Source organism: Aythya ferina, assembly GCF_964211825.1.
Source record: "Aythya ferina genome assembly, chromosome: 1".
NCBI lineage: Eukaryota > Metazoa > Chordata > Aves > Anseriformes > Anatidae > Aythya > Aythya ferina.
Genome location: NC_140296.1, coordinates 78,723,714 through 78,745,244, shown reverse-complemented (window position 1 = coordinate 78,745,244; position 21,531 = coordinate 78,723,714). Strand labels below are relative to the sequence as shown.

Sequence of the window (21,531 nt, the reverse complement as noted above, 5' to 3'; positions counted from 1 at the left end):
ATCTTCAGATAAACTGAAAGATTTGATTGATAGAGATATTTTCCCCCCATCAAGAAACTAAAAGCGACAAATCCTTATTTATTGATCTCTAGAGATAACCACAGGCAATGCCCTAGCTGTGGAACTCTATCAGGCTGCCAAAAACCCCTGAAATAAGATGTGTGAACTAGTTTGTTAAAAGTCCGTGATGCTACTAATAAATCAAAGCTAGATTCAATTCAAATAACAGACTGTATGCAAGGTACAGCACAGACAACCCTTCACAGAATCATTACTGAGGAGGAATTCGTTGTGTTTCAGCTCACCATGAAGGAACTGAGATGCTGCTCCACTGCAGATAAAAATTTTAATTGTGAAAGCTATGGAAACAGATCATCAAATATAGTTCCTAGATACTAATTCAATATTGTGCCTAACTTACCTGTATAAGAATTGGGAGGCTCATCAATTATTCCAACGTATTTACTTTTTATTACTAACTTTTTAAAATCTATTTTGCTTTTTAAGAGGCAAACGTCTCTTAACCATAATTCATGCTGTTAAGTATTAATTAGTAGGAAGTAATAGAAGTCATTTGTAGTAATGTATGAGCCTTACCTGTCATCTTTTTCACTAGATGTAATTCCCTCTATGAGTGATATTTCTTTTATTTCTTCTTTTTTTGAATCCTGGCAGCCAAGAGGAAGAACCAGTTACAGAAAGTGTATTTTAAGTCAAGGTTTAAGTGACTCTAACACCTAATAGTTTTTGAAAATAAATATCTTCTGAAAGAGCCAGCCTATTTCTAGAAATGAAGCACTTCATCTAGAATAATGAAGCTTTGGAAAAATGGGTTTGGACAATGCCTGAATAAAACTATGCTGCAGTCTGTAATCAAAGTAATGTTCACACATGTAATTGTTCTTTAAGGTCAAATTTTCCATCCTGCCAGATTATATTCTATCAACTTCATCAGTTGTGTTACTGGAACACAAATCAACCTGTATAGATTAAAACTGATGTATTTTAATTAGGATCTCAAAATACTATAAACATGGACTACTAAAAAAAATGAGGACGTATTTCTGTTTAAATACTGTCAGAGTACCTAAGAAAAAATAAACAAACAAAAACCCCCACACATTTGAATCAACACATTTCTGCAATACAAATCCAAACACTCATTTCTGCAAGTTGTTACATTAAAGGCTCTTAATGGAAAAAAAAAATAAACGAGATTATTATTTTCATTGTAAGCATAGTTAGCAAGACACCAATTCAAACAATATTTTGGGGGGCCCAGTTTTGAGAATAATCACCTTGTGTGCCAGTTCCTGCTCTCTTCTCTGCTGAATTATTTTCATATATTTTTCTAATGGATTTGGAGCAGAATCCTTTACAATATCTTCAGCAGCAGAATTACCATTTTCCAACTTTTCTCCCTCTTCATCTTCTTTTTCTTCATCTATTTTCATCGAATCTTGGATCCACTTTAAAACAAAAAAAATCAAAATTAAATACCAATCAGATCAATGAAACTACCTTTATACCTAAATACTTGCAGGATGTAACATTAAACTTGGTAAAATATGGCAGTGTAAACAGCATTAAACATGTTACATGCGGTTCAAGATGAAATGTTACGTTATCGCTTGAATTCAGGAGTGTCATTCCAAAAAAAATCCAATCAGTTTGTATGCCTGAAATGCCATGAGGACTGAAATCCTGGCTTCTGCATATGGCTAGATCTACACGTGAATTGAAGATGAGCTGATACAGGTATGCAAGTTTCTTGAATGGCCTCGTTTGCTAGTGTGAAGGGCAGCATGATCAGTACCATAGAACTGAATTGAATTAACCAAGGTTTGAGTGTGGGAAGAGGAAGAAGAAAGGGGAGAGAACAAAAACCAAATTTTATACAGTACACAAAAATCCCAAACATTATTTTGACGTGCTACACCAGCTCAAATGGTTTTAAACAAACTCCATAGAGTCTCCTCGTAACTTCTGCTCAAAAAACAAACAAACAAACAAAAACAAACGAACAAACAAAAAAACACCACCCTAAATACCATCATAAAAGCTAATGAACAGGTGGACATTAACATTTCCTGGTGATGTTGCACTCACAGCAGTCCATACCGGAGCAAATGTATAGCTTGTTCCAATAGCCTGGTGACATCTGCATTTTAACTTCTTAACATAAAACTGTAGCTTCCAGTTACATGAAGCATGGAATAAAAAGCATCCATTTCCAGGGAAAAAGTTACTTGGCATAAGAGGAAGTTCTAGCAAGACTCTTTGGTTAATCATACAAGTGCTTAAAATAACTTAGCCTTTACTACTTTCACCTAAAAAAAGCGTAAAATCTATTTTTAACCAACATCTATTTTAACACAGAGCAATCCTACACTAATATCACACTGTGAAGCTACATTACTGTCAGAAATTAAAATACTAAATCACCGTCTCTTTCTTAAGCTGTTCCACTTCGTTTTGCTCTCTCTCCAAAGCCTCCTCTTGTTCTCTCTCTCTCCTTTCTTCTCTGGTTCTCCTTTCCTCTTCACAGTTTTTGTCTTCTTTACTTTGTTCTTCAACATGTCTTTGATCCAACACAGCTGTGAAAAATTATTTCAACATCTATGACATAATTTATAGATACTTCAGTAATCTACTATGGTAGCATACAAATAAGTAACAGCTTCCTGTATAACATTGAAAGGAAATGAAAAACAACTGGAAATATATATACATATATATACATATAATACATATACTGGTGTTATTCTTATGTATCTGGCAATGTTTCTTTCCACCTCAATACATTTCAGTCTGGTATATGACTGCCTAAGAGTTGAACTCTAGAGACAAAGTAGAGTCCAGGGAATTGACAAATCTCTCTGCATTTCTTATTTCCAGCACGAACTTTCTCATGAAGTCTGTTATGTTTAAATTCATGTTGCTCTATTTTTTCTCTCTATATAAGAATTATCTACTATACAGAGCAAAGTAGAAAAGCCACACACACTGCACTGAAATCATTCTCATCTATCCAAAGAATTAAATCAGCATTGTGACAATGCAGTTTACAAACTGAATCAATCAGTCAATCAATCAATAAATAAATAAAAGCCAGGCATGCAGTATAGAAAATGCTTCAAAATAAAAACTTTCAGGTCTTACTTCTATCAAGAACAGAGGCAATGTTTAATTATCATTATAAAGAAGGGGAAAAGAAACGTCAGAATCTTCCCTCCAGAGGCTGGGTGAAGGGCTAGGGCCAGGGTGGGGGGTGGGGGAAGCATTATTAAAAGTCTTTAAATTAAAAACACATTTAAACAAAACTGGGGTGAAAAAGTCATCCTCGTACAGTAAAGCAAAAGAAAAGATTCTCTTTTCCCAATTACATAATTACCACTTTTGGAAAAAGTTTTCATTCACTTTGGCTTATATACCTACAGAATGTTAAATATTTGGGGTTTTGTTTTACACATGTGACATCTAAAAAGAGCATTCACTTTTGTTTCTGAGCTGAAAACTCACTCAAGTCCTGCAGCGAAGTGGCTGTTGCTCGCATAGTGGTTGTGACATGGTTTTCATTGACAATGTCCCCAGATGGATGCAAGACATCACTTTCACACTGCTCTGGAATGTCCCCCTGATCTGGAGAAGAAATTTGAACAATGGCTTCATTATTTTGTAATTACAATAGTGGAGCAAAGGAATGGACACAAAGTGTGGGAATGGCTGAATTAGAACTCATAAATATAAGCACTAATTGAGCATTTTCCTTCCAACTTGACCATTTCCCTGAGGATGAAGAATCACAGGCTGTGCTTGCTTCTTTAATTACAGAATTGTTAGTTTTTAAATTAGCTATTGGAACACATCTGTTTAAAGAGCCAAAAGAGAATCATGAATAAACATACAATAGAAAACCAAATGTTTTCATTTCTTTACATAATCACGATACAGATCACAGAAAAATTACATGTCCAAGCTTAACTCATCCCTTTCATACACATAAAACAACCTTTAAATTACTTGATCACATACTATTTCTTTGTTAGGATCCTTGCCCTCTTCAGTGCACGGGATGGATACCACTAAATCAAATATTCTACACTGTATTTTCATCTGTGCAACCACGGCACTGAATTTTTTAAAAAAATAATAATACTGTACTTCCTCTGTGATCATCACTACTACACTCAACTGCTTCTTAATGATTTATGTGCAAACTATGCAAACTGCTGTTAACCCAGTGTTATGGAAGAAAGCAGAAAGAGATGAGAAGTCAAATGCTGCCAGTAGAGTTTTAGGCAGCCAACGCAAAATACTCAGAACCATTTTCCAGACAGGTAGTGTAAAATAGAACAGATACTTTATGCATCTCCTTCAGTTTTGAGTAAACATTTAAGAATACAAATTCCCCATCCTTCAAATATTATCAAGGCTTCAAGCATTTCTCTTTCTATTTTGTAATAAAAACTGAAATATTTTGTATGGTGATAAACAAGACACCCAGACTAACCAGTCTCTCTCTCAGAATGATCCGAATCCCTTCGATTCAAATTCTTTTAAAGGAATTTCAGATGAAGTTATCATAGAGAAGTTATGCCAAACTACCAATCTAGCAAAGTTAGGAGGAAGTTTTCAGTTTCTTACAATAGCAGAAAGAAGTCTTACCAGGTTGCCTAGGCAAATAAATTCTATGTATGTTTTATATAAGACCAAAATAATGGGTTGTCATGCTTAAAAGACAACTTTCCTTTTTTTCTCTCTTTCCCCTTTATTTAACTTTAAATTATAAGGTTTTCAACAACAAAATTATTTCCATATGAAGCATGAATATGTTTCAAGGTATACATGTATGTAACGTTTAAACAGTCAAAAAATTCCTACCACAAGTAGGTTCCTGTTAAATATTATATCTAACTTCTAAAAGCCTGTCAACCACACAAACAGGAAAAACAAATAAACAAAACAATATAGTAAGAACCATTTTTACATTTACCATTTTGCAAAGTAAAAAGAAAAAAAGGGAACACTTCATACACCTTCATTTCTTTACATAAGGGTGGACAGCAAGAGATGCATTATATCCTTAGGACGAGCACATAACTAAAAGCAATAACTGCCAACAGAAATCCCAATTTTTTCTTGCTAGAGCAAGTATTTATCTCCCATACACCATATTCTGTGGTATCTCCTTCCCTCCATTGTTTTTTCCAGTGTCGTCAACCTTTCTCCTTCTCTCGTTCCTTCATTATACTCTATATACTTAGATTTTACATTCTTCTCCTCCCCCTAATTTCTCCTGTGTTATCTTCTCCCCATTTTAGCCATTCTGATTTCCTTCTACATAATGAAAATGTGTTTTTTTTGATGCAGTCTGAATCAAGTAAAGTACTGCTAATTTAGAAATCATTGGTATATGCAATCTCTTACAGTTATTACTTCTGACTACGGCATGTCACTAAATGATACAGTGGTAAGCTATTTGAGCACAGCAGCTACTCAGGCCTAACTGCCAAGAAAATGCCAATCTATTCATATGTGTGAGAAAGCAAAATTGAAATATTTAATGTGTTCCTAAAAGTCTCTAATGTGAAAGTCAACAAATGAATCAAAATCCAATCAAAATATGAGATGAGTAGAAACCATTAGTGGTTACAGGCTTGGTTCACATTAAAATAATGCATTTGAAGCTCATAAAAAGAGTACTGAATGAGGTAAATTAAAATAAAAATGTACTGAGTAAAACTTCAAGGAGAAATGCATAGATCAGTCATCAGCTTCCACTAGTTATCGCTGAAGAGTAACAAACAGCACATTCGCTGTGTACACAAACAATAGCTTTCTTGTTTGGTGGATTTGTTTTTAAAATACTGACTGCTGCATTCTCACGGGTTCGGGAGAGTGAGCAGGGGCATCGCTTCATCTTCCATATGACCGAACTGCACCCAAAGGAACAAGCTAGTTCACTCACCAGTTTGCAGTATTTTTTTCAAACTCAGTTGTTCTCTCTCCCATATAATAATCAGCGCCTCACCAACTATGAATTCATGAATGATGTATGACCCCTCTCTCTGTCAGTCTCAAGAGTTTTTAGGTGTAACAAAATTTGGATATGATAAAGGTTTTAAAGCATGTTGTTCACATCCTTCTCATTGATAACTCCACTTTAAACCCACAGTTTCATGGGAGATAAAGCTGCTCAGGCCTACCATTAATGGGTTATTCAAATGCTGAAAAACTAGGAAATAAAGCCAATAACTTTCCATTTCTGTCTTCTATAAAGTACATAAACTTTTATAATCCTCTTCTTTACAGTACCTTACTTACATGCAAAATTTTCTAAAACTGACTCTGCATGTCTAACTCCAGCATACAAAAAAAAAGAAGGAAACATCTCTGTAGCACACAAAATAAAACACAACATAATGCCAGAATTCCTCCGGCAATTTAGACCAAGAAATGTAAATAAATAAAATACTCTGAGATGGAAAAAAAAAAAATACATTCACATTTCAGTAACTTAACCATACATTCCAAGTGCACTCTAAAATATTCTGAAGTAACCTCTAACTTGTAACACTACTTAATCTCTGGTTACGGAAGGAAAAATCAACAGAGGTACTAATTGCTGCAGAAATTTATCTTCACAGCTACAGCTTGGTAACGCTGCTCTGGTATTGGTCCATCAAAAACACTCCTTGTAATTTTATTTCATGCAGCAAATACATGTATAATAGGGCCTCGGGTTAGTTCATATACTCGTATACTTTGCTTTAAAAAGAAAAAAAATCCTACAGCATTTTAAAACGTTCTGAAGCAACTGTCAGACCTGCATGCATTAATCAGAACAAGGTTATGCAAGATTTCTGAACAAAAAGTACGTTCCCAAATTTCAGAACCAAATGGATTTTAGTGTCTACTTATTTCTCCATATCCTTCTCCTCTAAAGATGCAAATATGAAGAAAAATAATCTTTCATCACCTGAGACAGTTTCTTCTTATTTTCTTCAATTATAGCCTTATCCTGTCAAGACAATTGTCTTCCAACTGTTAAGCCCTATGGTGTCAAATAAACCATTTAAAATGCACTAAAGCTTACATTCAAGAGAAGAAACGTGTTCTTCAAGGTCCTCGTATAGCAGTTTCTCTGGTTTGGGGTTACTGCTGAAATCTTGGTTATCTATTTGTTGATTCTGAAGTCTGAAAGACGAAGGAAGAGAGTAAATAATTTGAATAAATACAAACACTAAATCCTTTAAGCAAATAGCTACCAGAGATTTAAATACAAAGCTTACTCACATGCACAGCACTACGCCTAATGAAAAATCCATACAAGCACAATGCTACAACTTTCTGCCTCCAAAGTCAAGGTATTTAAATACAGTTCTCTAACTTTTACCAAATGACAGCTCCATCACTCTGATAAGATGCTACCCCTGCAGCCTTTCCCCAAGGCCTATGTGTGACATAAAGCTATTAGATTAAAACAATATACACACTCAAAAGGCATAAAGAGGAATAAGGAAAAAAAATAAATAAAAAGAAAAAAAAAATGAGAAATACAACAAAGCGTGACACACAGTCAACTGAAATTTTTTAAATTGCCTTTTTTTGGCTCTGTGTTAATCTAATTCCCCCTTTCATGTCACTTTAACAGATGTGTTTGAAATGTATTAGGATTAGGTGTCTGGCAAAACATGTATTCAGGGGTGAAAATCTGGGTTCTATGAAAAATGGGGTTAGTGCCCTCATTCTAAATCCCCGTTTATCTAATCAGAAAGATGATGTGAAAGAACAATATCAACCATGTGACCTTGCTACTAAACTGTGACCAGAATCAGAATAGAAAAATAGTACAGGTCATGAATTCATCAGCAGCTCTTTATAAAGGAGCTTACTTCACACCAGCTGTTGCTGGTGTATATTGTTCCATAAATATGTTTGTGTTTATAATTTCTAAGCAATTCAAGACATCCATGTGGGCGAAAACAGAGAAAAAACAAAAACAAAAAGACATACCCCAATAATGAGGCATGTTCAATAAAAACAGCGAGTTTGGGAAAAAAAAAAAATAGATCTGCATTTTCAGAAGGATGGTTCAATAACATCAGTGGCAAAAAAACATCCTGTAAGTTTAACATGGCAAAGTAGGTGAAACTCCAAGTTTTTGGAAGTCCATGTTTTTAGTCTCAAGAACATGCATGCCAAATTCTTCAATACTGTATCCTGTAACACTGCTAGGAAGACACTCAGTACACTGCCGTGGATTTAGCAAAGAGAGGAAGAGCCCTGCATCATTAAGTCCATCACACACATGTACTTCCAAGCAATTTTTCCAAATTTGTTTTGTCAGAGCTGAGGACAAAACCCTGGACAGTACCTTACATCAATGCTCCATAAAACAATATTGATGTGCCAATCAATGCCAAATAAATAGCAAGAGTTATACTTAAAATGACTGCGAGAGTCAAAAAACGACCTCCACTATCTATTTTATTAATGTCTAAAATTAACTTTTTAGCCTAAAGCTGGTAAAAACCTTCACAATCAGCTTCTTCAGCCCCACATGAAAAAGGAATGGTTTAGATAATAATCTGCCTTCCTAACTCTAGTCTTCCTGTCTGTATTTATTGGCTTCCCTCATACCACTCATATTTTTAAACACAAATAAACAAGGATCTCCTAGTCACAGAAGCAATTGTTGTTCCCCACTGACAGAGGCCTAGCTTAATGGCTTACTGGTGTTACAACATCTTCTTTTCTTTCCTTTTCACATAAATTCCCATTGCCAATTAAAATCTGCAGGTCATAAACTAATCCCACAATGCACATCAATGATGTGGCATTTGCTAATAATGAGAGTAAATAACTGGAAAAGCCCACACATGCATTTCTCAAATATTTTGTGCAAGAAAAAAACAGTCCTAGGCACAAGAAATTCCAAAATGCTCAACAAAAGAATGTTTTCCCTTTTAAGAAAGTCTTGGGAAAGCAGCAAGTCCAAGCAAGCTATTGGGACTATATATCCTTGCTTTGTCATGAGGAACTCAGGAAAGCAACTACCACCCGTAGTCCCTGGCCTGTTCTCTGTAGCACAACTTGCTCATACTGCTTACTGTTCCCACAGTGTATTTACTCCCTTTTGTAAAGCTCAGACTACACAACATCCTACCAAGAAGTATGCTCCCTCACAGCACTGAAGCATTTTCCCAAATACCTTAACACGCAGGTTAACACAACCTTCAGTTTGTAAGTTCTGTCATAACACAGCAAATCTGATGCATGCTGTAGAAAATGGGAACAAATACACAAAGAAAACAGCCACTTAAAGCCAGACACCAAGCTAAGGCAGAACTAATCTCATAGTTTCTAGAAATCCCAACAGCTTCTTTTCAAGGTCAAGAACTTAAAGGCTCTCCCCAAATTCTAATGATAGCAGAGATCCTCTCTACATTAAATCTGCATTTTGGACTGGAGAGCAAGAAAATAAAGCCCTGTGAATGCCTGATAGAGCTGCCCAAAACAAACCATCTTTCTTCAACCATCACACCTAGAGAGATGGCTAGCAGGTTAAGACTGATTTAAGTGTCTTTTCCTAGGAAAAAAACACATCATATATGAAATACTCAAGCTTTTTCTGAAGACATCTATTCAAGGTTCTCAGTCTTGGAGAGTGAAAGCAGTAGTAACCATTGATAACAGAATAATTTCATACATGGAAATAGGAGATACAGTGAGCAAAGAGAAGATACTTTTGTGCAGCTTACTTTTTTGGAGTTATTCATTTACTCAGCATAGATGTTAAAATGCATAGTTAATAAGAAAAGCTCTGCTACCTATCTCCTTTCCACATGCAAGGGAGACTGTAGATTTCTATTCTGAAAGAAGTTACACAGGCACAGGAACATACTTTTCAGAGAAAAAGCATTAGCATTGCAACTTGCTACTGAAGTGAAAATGTACAGCTGTCTTGATTTACATTCTTAAACAAGCATCAGAAACTACTGAGTTTCAATCAGCAAAGGAAAGGTCACTGATGTGAAAAGCAGAGACACAACGGAAGAGAACAAGAATTGCTCAATGAATTAGTGGTGGTAGGTTTTTGTTGTTGTTGTTTTTTATTATTATTATTAAATGTTTTTGTGTGTATCAGATATAACCTCGACAGCTTTTGGACATCAAACATATGCAAAAAGACTGGTTTGATATGGGATAGATGAGAGATTATCACTACTTTGGACAGGAATTTGTGATGAGTTTGTCATTGAAAAAATAATTTCAAGTCATTGAAACATGAAGTTTACCCCTCTCAAGTCTCAACATTGTTTTCTGAAATGAAGTTTGTTCTCAAGTCAGTCCACAATTTCAGCAGGACTTCTCACTAGTCTTATCAGGATCATAGATATAAATGGATTACACAGAAGCCTACCGGAAGAATCAAAACTGCTAAATCCCAATAGAGCTCATGAAAGCAAACTGCTAAAAGTACGTTCACGTTCAGTTAATTCACAAAAGGGCAAAGACATACCATGTGATAATTCATTGGCCACTTCACATTTCCCATTTGCAGCATGTTACAGGAAGATTGTCCACAGTCACTGGACACCAAGAACACTCAGATATACCTCAAAGAGCTTCACAGTGAAAGTCCTTACCTGCCAGGCTGAACTGAACCTACCCATAAAGATTACCATATCTAAAGTCACTCACACACATTCCTCACACATTTAAAAACTAAAATTTCTTATTAATCAAAAGTTTTCAGAGCTCTTATACAGAGTTAAACAACTGACTTGCATGCCACAGACTTACTTTTAGAAAGCACCCTTTCCAAAATTAGTGATTAACTGAATATTAATTTGTAAGCAACAAAACTTTAATTCAGATGTCTGAATGTGACCTGCTGCGTAAGACTGATGGTCTAACTGACACAACAAATTTCAAGCACTGCACAACTTGCAGCACTCTTGAAATACAAGGATCCATACCACACCTTGCTTAAGGTAACAGCATCCAATGGTTTCAAAAGTTCTTCAGAACACTGACACATGAAAAGTTTTAAATGGAAAAAAGGGAAAGGGATTAGGAATGGGAGAAAATATTCTAAAGACGAAAATCCTTACCCTTCTTTAGAACAGTTTTAACTTATAGAATCATGGCTTAGTTGAATTATTAAAAGAGCTATCACCATGAACAGATGTATGTTGTTGTTGGTTTTTTTTAATAATAAAAATGTTGCTTCGTAAATGACATTACCCGATTTTCTCTCTGTGACTGGATGGTGAGGAAGAAACAGACTCAGAACATGAAAGGATATGTGGCTTTGAAATAGGAGAAAGCACCTGGTCAACACTATGCTGGGAAGAGGCAAGGTACAAGTCACTGGCATCTGCAGAACAAAAAAACATATAGTTTATATTAGTCAGTATTTACCCTACTACTCAGATAAGACTGGTTTTCACAACATGTGCATAATTGCACTATGCACACACTGCCACTGTAGGGAAGTTAACATCCAGACCTATACAGCTAAATATGAATTTTCTTGTACTGGTTATTTCCAACAGGGTAGGACCTGGTATGAAAACAGCACATTTGTTCAAACAGCAGACCCTGTTATTTCAAATCTGCTGGTGACTCACATATAAAGAGAATTAAAAAATATATATTAAAAAGGAAGAATTTAACAGAAGCCAGATGAAGCAGTCTTCATGCCACATGTTCATATGCAACTAAAATAGCTACATGAAAAGAGAAGAATATAGGTAATTAATTGTAATTACCTAGTTTTAATAATGTCCCAAAGTAGTTATACTGAATATCAGCTTTTAAAAGAATCTCTGCATATCATAGGATTACACTTGTTGCAATAATATGGAATAGTCGCCTCTTTAATGCTACCTGAATTAAGTGCAGTATGTGCTTAATGTACTTCCTCAGTGACTGTTTCCACAAAGAACTGATACTCCTAACAGCTAGCACACTTTGTCTCTGACTTTCTCTGACATCAGGCAGCATGTCTTTATTCTGAGGGTGAGCAAGCACTGGCACTGGTTGCACGGAGAGGCTGTGGATTCTCCCTCCTTGCAGATCTCCAAAAGCTGCCTGGAGATGGCCCTGGGCAGCCTGCTCTGGGTGTCCCTGCTTGGGCAGGGCTTGGAGCAGGTGACCTCCAGAGGTCCCTGCCAGCCTCAGCCTTGCTGTGATTCTGCAATTTTCCTGCCCCCTAGCAAATAATGAATGAGGGAAAGACTATCACTGCTAAATCTTACTGTTCCAGTCATGCAAGAGGAACAATAAGCACAACTCCAAAAACGTCCCATATTAGCTATCATAACTTACCATCTGAAAGTTTCTTATTACTAAAAACTCTTTCCAATTTGGAAACAGGAGTAGAAGAAAGGCATCTTGAAGAAGGTATTCCCTTGTGTGGTGGTGTTGAAGGATTTTTAAAGCCCTCAGGCTGCCCATTTCTTCCAATGTATTTTTCACCTCTTGGGCTGCTCACAGGGGAATGCTGGGAGCTAGGATTATCCTCTAAAAGTTCATGCTGTGTAGTCAAGGGGGCTTTACCAACAGCACACTGTAGAAGTAAAGGGGACTGCATCTTTCTTGGCGTTCTGCTTGCAGCTGCATCCTGCATTACTCTGTGTTGGTAGTTTCTGTAGGCTTCTTCCAAATACTCTGCCTCTTTTTCTAGTTCCTTTATTCTAGCCCGGGTTTGTGCCATACACTCCAGGTCAGAATCTGGAGAAGCGCTGCACGTCTGCAACTGCTGATGGTAGCCGACTCTTGGCAGAGCATTTCCCTTCACGACATCATTCATAACGGGATTCTTCAGGAACACACTGTCCACATAAATATCATGAGGTACAATTCTATCATCAAGGAAGTCAATGACAGAACGATCAACAAGGGAAGGCTTGGGGTTCCGATATACTTCATTTTCCAGAGCTAAATGACCAAGAACATGAGTGACAGTTAAGACAGAGAGATGCACATAACTGAACAGAAATAATAAAATGTGGCATTTAAATTCTAATTTGATTAAAATGATTTTAACATGCAATTTATTTAAATTTCAAGAGTTTAATGTATTGGTTTAAATGTGTATTTTTATGTAGTTGCATAGCTGCAAGTTATCATTGATATTAATTAATTGTATATATAATTATTTCATGTAAAAATCTACCTGAAAAATACAGGCTTACTAAAAAATCTAACACTGTTCTTTCTTAAATCACATTTAAAAGAATAATAAAAATGCCACCACCCTGGACACATTACATCCAATCATGTTGTTAAAGGGTGATGGACACCATTTAACAAGGGCAGGCCAAAAGTCCACTTCTATTTAGATCAAAAAGAACTTGGGAAAAAGTAACGTAGCATAAATGTAATAACATAATGTTTTACTATTATTCTTATTATTTTATTTTATAAGTATTCCTCAAAAATTATCAGTTAAATTGAAATTTTGGGGCCTTTCTGCTGCCTGGTTTGCACTTGTTTTTTTCAGAAAGCAAAAGACCCATCTACAGGTCTGCATCTATTTTGGCAAAATGACCACATAATTTTCATTTTACCTAAATGGTTTCTTCAATGACATCCTTAACTCTGCCGCAAAAAGAAAGTCCATGCAATACTTTGTCACTAAATTAAAATATATTTGCTGTTTTGATACTGATGAATTTCCAATTCCAAATGGTACTGAGAGTAATTACACATATGAAGATATATACATATTGGTCTAAACAATCATATAAAGTATTGCATACACTGAACTACAGTGCAACATGCAGTGTATGTAATGTATAATCATTGCAGAATTCAATTCCGTATTTTAAAATAAAAGATATGTACCAAAACTTAAATTTATCATACTTGATATGAATTTGACAGGCACCTTTAGAACTCCACTTCTTCAGCAGACTGAATTGCTCTACAAAGCACCTTTGTCTTCTTAATGTCTATGCAAGGTGCTTAAGTTATTAGCTTTGGTAACAGCTGTTTAAAAGTTAGATTTAGAATTGTGAGATATGCAGTACAATTTCAAACTGATTAGTTTTATTATGAACACTCAACAATCAAAATGCATTAAAACACAATTCACCCCCTGGAAAAATGTGATTATGTTATCACCAAACTTTAATGTCTTTACACTGAGCGAGAACATGGACAATAAAAAAAATGCAAGTGTTTATCGATATGGTGAGAAGCACTTTGTATGTATAAGTATATATCTATATATCTCTATATATATAGATATATATAAAAATGATCAGGGAGGAACACTTTCTCCTTCCTCTTATATGCTTGCTTTCTGAAAGGAAGGAAAGTTGTAATCAGGCTGCATTTTAAACTGGTCTTTTAAATCAATTTTGATTTTAAACTTGAAATGTTTAAATGTTTAAAACTTTAAACCACTCAATGGTGGCATATTACTTCAATGCAACTCTAGCTCTTTTAAGCATCTAGAAGTTCCTGGTTAGGTATGTGAACTTCATAAAGGACTTCTTTGGTATAAGACACAAACCTGCCTGTGTTTGTTTCAACTGTAGTTTCAGTTCTTCAACCTGCACATTTAACTTCCTGACAGTAGCTTCAGAGTCCAACAGTTGGGTCTTTAACTGAGCAGCACGCTCAACCTGAAGAAGACCAGAGGAAACAAAAAACATAATTCAAATAAATAGAATAACCTGAACTGTTTGAATAGTTGTGGCCTTCTAATTGTTTTTCAGGTCCAGCAAAACCATATAGATACATAGTATCCCACAGAAAGCCAGAGCTGACAACTTAGTGGCTTAGAAAGATTTACTTTGGTTGGCTATTTTATTGGGGGTGTTTTGTTGTTGTTGTTGTTGGTTTTTGATTGCTTTTCTAGGTTGTTTACATAAAAATAAGCAGAGTACAAACCATTCCCATAACTACATGCAGAACAGCCTTCACAGGTACACAGATAAACGTTAACAACATGACAAGAAGAAGAAAGAACTCAATAAATAAAGAATCATTTACCTCACTTTGTAGCTGCTTTTCCAAAAACTGCTTATCACTTTCAAATTCATCTAGTGCCAGCCTCCTGGCACGTTCCACCCTCCTCAGCTCTGCCTGGCAGGCCAGGTGCTCCACTGAGGGCTGGGACAGTTCTTTCCAAAAAGAAATACCAGTCAGACAGAGAATGACAAGCCTGCGCTTTTCTATAAGATACACCTTTCAAACTTAAAGATGATTTATTTTCAAGCACAACACAAGGTCTTTTAGAACTAGGCTTTGTTTGAATAAAGTACCTGAGGATTATTTTTTTTCTTTTTACAAAGGACCGAAGTTTTTTTTTAGCATAGTTGCTTAAGGACTAGACACAGATTTTCCTGTTATGGAAGAAAAATACACATTCCTACCTAACTGGGTATATACATCTCTATCTCTAGTAATCTTGGATGCGCATTAAAAATATACGTCACTTGTTAACTAGTCACTTGAGTCCTTAAGAAAAAAAAAGGAATGTTCTTTTTGCCATTACTAAGCATGCTAACACTACTGTTGGAAATACTGTTCTTCTTTTTTCAAAAGATAAAAGGGATATTCCTTGTGTTATTGTTACAGCTACCACTTCGTTCGGGATTTCTATTATATAGACATATTGAAGAAAAACTAACATCAAGGACTTTGATTCATTTTACACTAACATTATTTGGGGTTCAGTGCAAATCACTAGTAAACATAATACAAAGAATGTATTTTAATGAAGATTCATTTCTAAAGAAATACCTGTAGGGAAACACAAACAAGAAAATTACTAAATTATTCACACTTACTGTCTCGAAGATGCTGGTTCTCACTGCGAGTCTCATCCAGCTGTTGCCTAAGTAGTTTATTCTGCACTTGGAGCTCCAGTTTCTCCTCCTTTAGCAAAGGATAGTCTGATACCTCTTTCAGTTTTTCTGTCAACAGCTGATTCTGTTTATTTACCAGCAGAACCTGAGCTTTCACTGACTCCAAATCCAGCTGCAGAAAAAGAACAGTTTAGAAGCTTATGAAGATGTTTCTCAAGAAAAACTCTCACTTACTTACTTTTAATTTTTTTTTACTTACTTAACAGTGAATTTTAATTCACTTTTTCTTTTATTTTTTTTAACGTAGTTCAAATGCACTCATTACAATACAGCTTCTCTAAATTCATGCTTACAATTACCTCAAGCTCTTTTGTGCGCGATACAGCTTGCTTGAGTTCCTCCTTTTTTGAATTAATAGCAACGGCTTCTTCGTGCAAAAGCATAGCCTTCTCTGCAGGAAGAATTACAAATGCTGAATTAAATTAAAATTATATTGAAAAACTGCATCAGAAAAAAAAAAAAATAGTTCAAGGTGCTGTCCAACATTCAGTTTAATTCAATGCTTAAAAATGACTGAATGTCATGTAGGTTTACACACACCTTCAAAATCAAGTAAATCCCTGTGTGTGCGTAAATATATCCATGTGTACTACTTCAGAATTAGTTAAATCAAATTCATACACACAATACATGATTTCTTTCGCATGATCCTAACTTAGAAGTCTAAATACGCTATCTGTCCCAGCTCTCCTCTCAAGCTTCACTTAAACATCTTGTGCATAATAAATGTACAAACTGGCAACAATTCAACCAGAGTGTACCAGAGTTCAATTACAGAATGAATGAGCTGCTAGAACTTCAGAGGAATCTGGGAAGCTGAAGAAGCAGGAGGCCTTGCAGCTTTCATGTGAAGCACCAGCTCATGGTTCCCACTGTATATTAAACTGTTAAACTGCAAGGAGTTGCTGATCTGCCATCGGATGCTGCTACATATTTTTCAAAGCCTAGGTTAATGACTTTTTTGCCACTTACGCCAGCATTACTGAACACTGTTACTCTTTAGTAACAAGTGTTTTGATCCTAGGTAGTAAATGCTGTAAACAGCTACTTTATTAAACTCAGAGAGATGGTTACCTTTATTTTTTTTCTCATCTTCAGTAACTTTATTACTTCTGGATATGTATTCTTCTTTTAATTCAAGCTGATATCTAGAAGTAAAAAGAATTATGTGCCCAAAGTACTTGTGTATACATGCACATGTACTTCTGTAAATTCTAGTCTTTGCCAAAACTAAGCTATAATCACACAATTATTTGCTGATAAAATCAGTTAGGACAGTCATGTAAACAGCTGGAAAGGGTCCTGCCAGTCACTTTTTTCAACCACCTGCTCAAAAAGCAAGTCAATCACCAACATCAACCCTGGTGAGCCATGTTTTGTCCTCAACAACTCTTGAAAACCTCAAAGGATGTAGAATCCACCACCTCCCTGGGTGACCTGTGCTAATGCTGCGCTACCCTCTCAGTAAAATAAAAATTTATCTCTGTCCAACCTGAAAATCTCAAGCCACAGTTTATTGGCCCAGTCCTGTTACATTGTCTGGCATTTGCATGCTACAAAATAATTGAAAAATAGCTATAAAAATGAGTGGAAAAAATCAAGCAGCTGTGGGGTACTTCCAGATCATCTAGGCTCACCTGCAACAGGCTAAAGAAGCTGCATTCCCTCAAATTGTCCTCATAGGTCACATCTGGTAGTCACATAAGGGTCTTCACAGACCCTTACCAGGCACTCCCCAATTTCTCCACAACTCTATTGAACTGAGAAGCCTAAAGCTCAACATAGTATTAATTCCTACTGCAGCCTTCACCAGTAGCTTAAGGGGACAATAACTCCCCTCAGTCCGTTGGCTGTGCTGCTGCTAATGTCACCCATCATGTGGTTTGCCTGATTTGCCAGAGCATGCGGGTGGATCACAGTCAGCCTGGCACTCACTGTAAATCTTGTGTCCTTTTCAGAAAGGCAGCTGCTCAGTCCGTTCCTTTTCCCCACCTGCACCACTGCGGAAGGATACTCTGTCCTGAGTGCTGAGCTTTGTGGTTCTCCTTGTTAAAATTCCTGAGATGTACGTTGGCACGATCCCCAAGCTTATCAAAGTCTGTCCGCATTGAAACGCTGCCATTTGTTGTGGCAGCCATTCTCCTTAATTAAGCCTCGTGTTCAAAGTTGCTGAGGATGCACAGTGTCATCATCCAGATGACAGATGAAGGTACTGGACAGTACAGGACTGTACTGGCCCCAAGGGTGCTCTGCATGCTATCAGCCACCAGCTAAACACTGAACACTGCCCGAATTTACTGCTCTTCACAGCCCAGTCAGCCAACTTCACTGGTCAATTTTATGGCAATCTACAGGAGCTAAGAACAAGCAGCATTTTGTATGACTGGAACAGAAATTATAAATGCATTTGTGTAAATGAGCCGGACTAGTCAGATCCTTTTTGCAATTATTGCTTTTAAAGTTTATCCTAGAAATAAAATATTTCTTTCCCCAAAAAACATCATTGTTTCTATACAATAAATAGCAGCTCTGTGATACTTTTCATTGAGGATTTGGGACAAGGATTTTATCTTTCTGAGCACTTGCCGCTTGTCTAAAACACTTCTTAAATTGATAAAATAAGGTAAGCAAAAGTTCATCTGTAAAATAATTTCCCTTTCCTCATGAACCAAAAGCACTTTACAAGTATTATCTGTAACTAGCTGTCAGTGGCTAACTGGATAACACAAGGTAGGAGGGTGAGTCAATTAGCTCAGCATTTCATTGTTCTCTGACAAAGCCCTGTTATCTACTCAGTTCCAGCTGAGAAATCCTCCTTATCAAAACCTACTCTTTACATCTTTCCTCTGCAATTTAAATAAAGACACACTAACAGAGATTCTACTTGCAGTTTACTGATGGCTGATACGAACAGTCGATACTTGGCTTGCAAAAAAAAAAGTCATGATACATCAGTCATTTGGTTTACTTTCCTAACTGGAAGATTGTTTCGTGCCACGATATAAGCACAAGCAATAACATACTGAAAGCACCTGCCTGCATTGAGACATCAAGGAACCTTCAAGTGACCACAGCACTCAAAGGAAGTGCAGTAGCAAAGGATATACCCACTGCAACACCTCAAAAGTGGTCACAGATGAGTATTTTAAAGAGCATTTCCAGGCAAATTCTTTGAAACCATGTTCAAGTAAATTATAGTCATTAAGACAGGATGACCTACAATAGAGACCCCCAAAATACAGAGGCATTAAACCTTAATGAAGAACTAATCTGTCTTTAATACAGGCTGGTGTGCCTCGCACCCCTTTTCCAAGAAACCTCTAACACCTCTTTAACGTTAATTTAACTTCGATGCTTTTTCTGTGTCCATGGAAAGGTCAGTTCTTTAAATTCTGGTCAAATAAACTCACTAATACTGGTTTAAATCCTCTTGTCTAAACATACGACTTATCTGACATCTCTTTCCCATATAACAAGGCAGAATTTAAGCCACAAAAATAATGTAACCTATAATCAAAAGAGAATTATTTTCTATAGCAAGTATTTTCTGAACCTTAAAGAACATTTTGTCTCACTAGCAAAGAAATAATAAAATATATAAATAATTGTAGCCAACTGAAACAAGAACATAAATGAACATTTTAAAGTCCTTGCTTAGTTGCATTAGTCAAATAAATCCTATAGAGTGTATTATTCTATTTTCATAGGAATTAGTATGTGTTCTGTTAGAGACAAAAGAAAAAATTACTTTAGAAGTTCAGTTTTAAGCTTTTGGTCATAACTCTCCTCTATGTTCTTCACAGCAACCTCCCGACGTCGAAGTGCATCATCAATAGATTTATTTTTCTCTTCCTGAAGTTTCTGAGTGCTGAAATAATCATAAATATACAAAGACCAATTACAAAGCCAAAACTTATTTCTTTATGTATATTATTTTTTCTTAAAATAACACTTAGCAACATCAAAGGGTGATGTGTGTGCTAGGAACACCTTAGAAATCCAAAATTATGATCAGAACCTGTCACTGTAATTCATTAAGAACAAGGAGATGTGACACAAACTAAATTGCCCTAATTAAAATCCAGTAGCAATCAATTATGCAGCTATCCCGGGGTAACCCTAGTTCAGCTTCCCACACCAGAAAGCCTTCAGAGACAGTGCTGAGCACTATCAGCACCCTCTGCTGGCTTTTTAAAAAAAAATAAAAGCCACAAGTTGTTAGCATGATGCCGATTTTGCTACATAAAACAGATGACAGAGCAATAAAATTAAGTAGATTAAAAACCTAGCCAAAACTAGTTTAATTATTTTCTTATTTAACCAAGTAAAACTCATCATATTAAGGATAACAGTCCTAGCAGTAGAAAAAAAAATATGACTGAAGAAGCAAAATATCATATACGTGCCTCATGACTGTTAGAATTACATACTGTGTTGATTGTTTTGTTTTGTTTTTAATTTAAGAACTTAAAAGCAAACATATGGTTCCTTGTCTCCAAAGTCATGCTGCATTATTCTAGTTGGATAAGAGGGAACAGATAAAAAAGCTTCTCTTTGTATGGGGTAACTCTCATAACAGAGGCACTGTTACAAAACTGTTCAAAATGCAAACACAGCTTATGGGATATAAAAAAATCTATTTCACAGAAGCAGCAACATCATGAAGCATGCTTTCTAGATGAAGAACAACACGTAGCATTGTATATGCCCTTCAGCAACTTACATTTCAAAAGCCTCGATTCTTTGCTTCAGTTCTGCCTCTCTTGTCCTCATGACTTCGATATCTTTCAGCAGACTCTGTCTCTGAGCATATACTTCCTTTGCTTCTATCTGAATCACAAAATATTATCTTTAGTTTTACTTCACACTGTATATGGCATCTATCATTGATCACATTCAAACTTTCAAGGACCGTCTTGAAACCCTCAAGGAATTCCAAAAGTTATTAGTTGTTTATATTTTATAATAGTCGTAATTTTATATAACATCCAGAATCTATTATAATTTAATTCCCCTTTTCCTTTTACTCTGAATAAAAATGCTTCAGATAGAAACACTACTGGCTGCCTGCAAACACTTTCCTTTTTAGAAATTATGTTGACTAAAACATAGGTAAAAGGAAAAATTGGTTAAACAAATATTTACAGAATAAACGTTCATACTTCTCAATTTTTAACAATTTTGCATGTTCTTTTGCATGTTTTCCATAAACAAAAGCGAAAAACATGCCCAACAATTGATAAAACGTGACTTGATAAACTGATAAAACGGTCAACTAGCAGTCTGTTATTGAAATTTAATGTACATAATCAAATTGTAAAATTCAAGCATGAACATGCTAATACCAAAATCCATATATCTTTTTGTTGTTATTTTAATTACTGAATTGATTTCATGTCCACAAAAGAAGACTGATAGCATAGAACAGATGGTTTTCTTGTAAGCTTCTAAGAGCATAACAATGAAAGAATTTCATATAGCACTGATAAAATGTTTTATTTTCAGAAGGGAAAGAGGTCAGTAGTAGCTACACATATACATGTACACAATAATATAAAAACTTGAATTATAGTTTTGTTACCATCACAGGCTCTGAAGAAAAAAAAAAGCGCAACCACACACGAGCAGAAAGGTG

The 21,531-nt window shown here is 35.8% G+C and overlaps 1 protein-coding gene across 4 annotated transcripts in view; it reads right to left on the bottom strand.

The window, feature by feature from the left end:
- The window catches only part of OFD1 (OFD1 centriole and centriolar satellite protein), a 32,212-nt gene that overhangs the window by 1,975 nt on the left and 8,706 nt on the right, over positions 1-21,531 (bottom strand). For all 4 annotated transcript variants that reach the window (XM_084507934.1, XM_084507935.1, XM_084507936.1 and 1 more), the window contains 14 exons: positions 20,620-20,726; positions 19,645-19,764; positions 16,971-17,044; positions 16,196-16,287; positions 15,819-16,008; positions 15,019-15,149; positions 14,537-14,648; positions 12,343-12,954; positions 11,257-11,389; positions 7,100-7,200; positions 3,523-3,642; positions 2,446-2,597; positions 1,299-1,469; positions 598-668 (listed from right to left, as the gene is read on the bottom strand). In XM_084507934.1, coding sequence (XP_084364060.1) covers positions 598-668; positions 1,299-1,469; positions 2,446-2,597; positions 3,523-3,642; positions 7,100-7,200; positions 11,257-11,389; positions 12,343-12,954; positions 14,537-14,648; positions 15,019-15,149; positions 15,819-16,008; positions 16,196-16,287; positions 16,971-17,044; positions 19,645-19,764; positions 20,620-20,726 — 2,186 coding nt within the window. The remainder of the gene's footprint in view (positions 1-597; positions 669-1,298; positions 1,470-2,445; positions 2,598-3,522; positions 3,643-7,099; positions 7,201-11,256; positions 11,390-12,342; positions 12,955-14,536; positions 14,649-15,018; positions 15,150-15,818; positions 16,009-16,195; positions 16,288-16,970; positions 17,045-19,644; positions 19,765-20,619; positions 20,727-21,531) is intronic.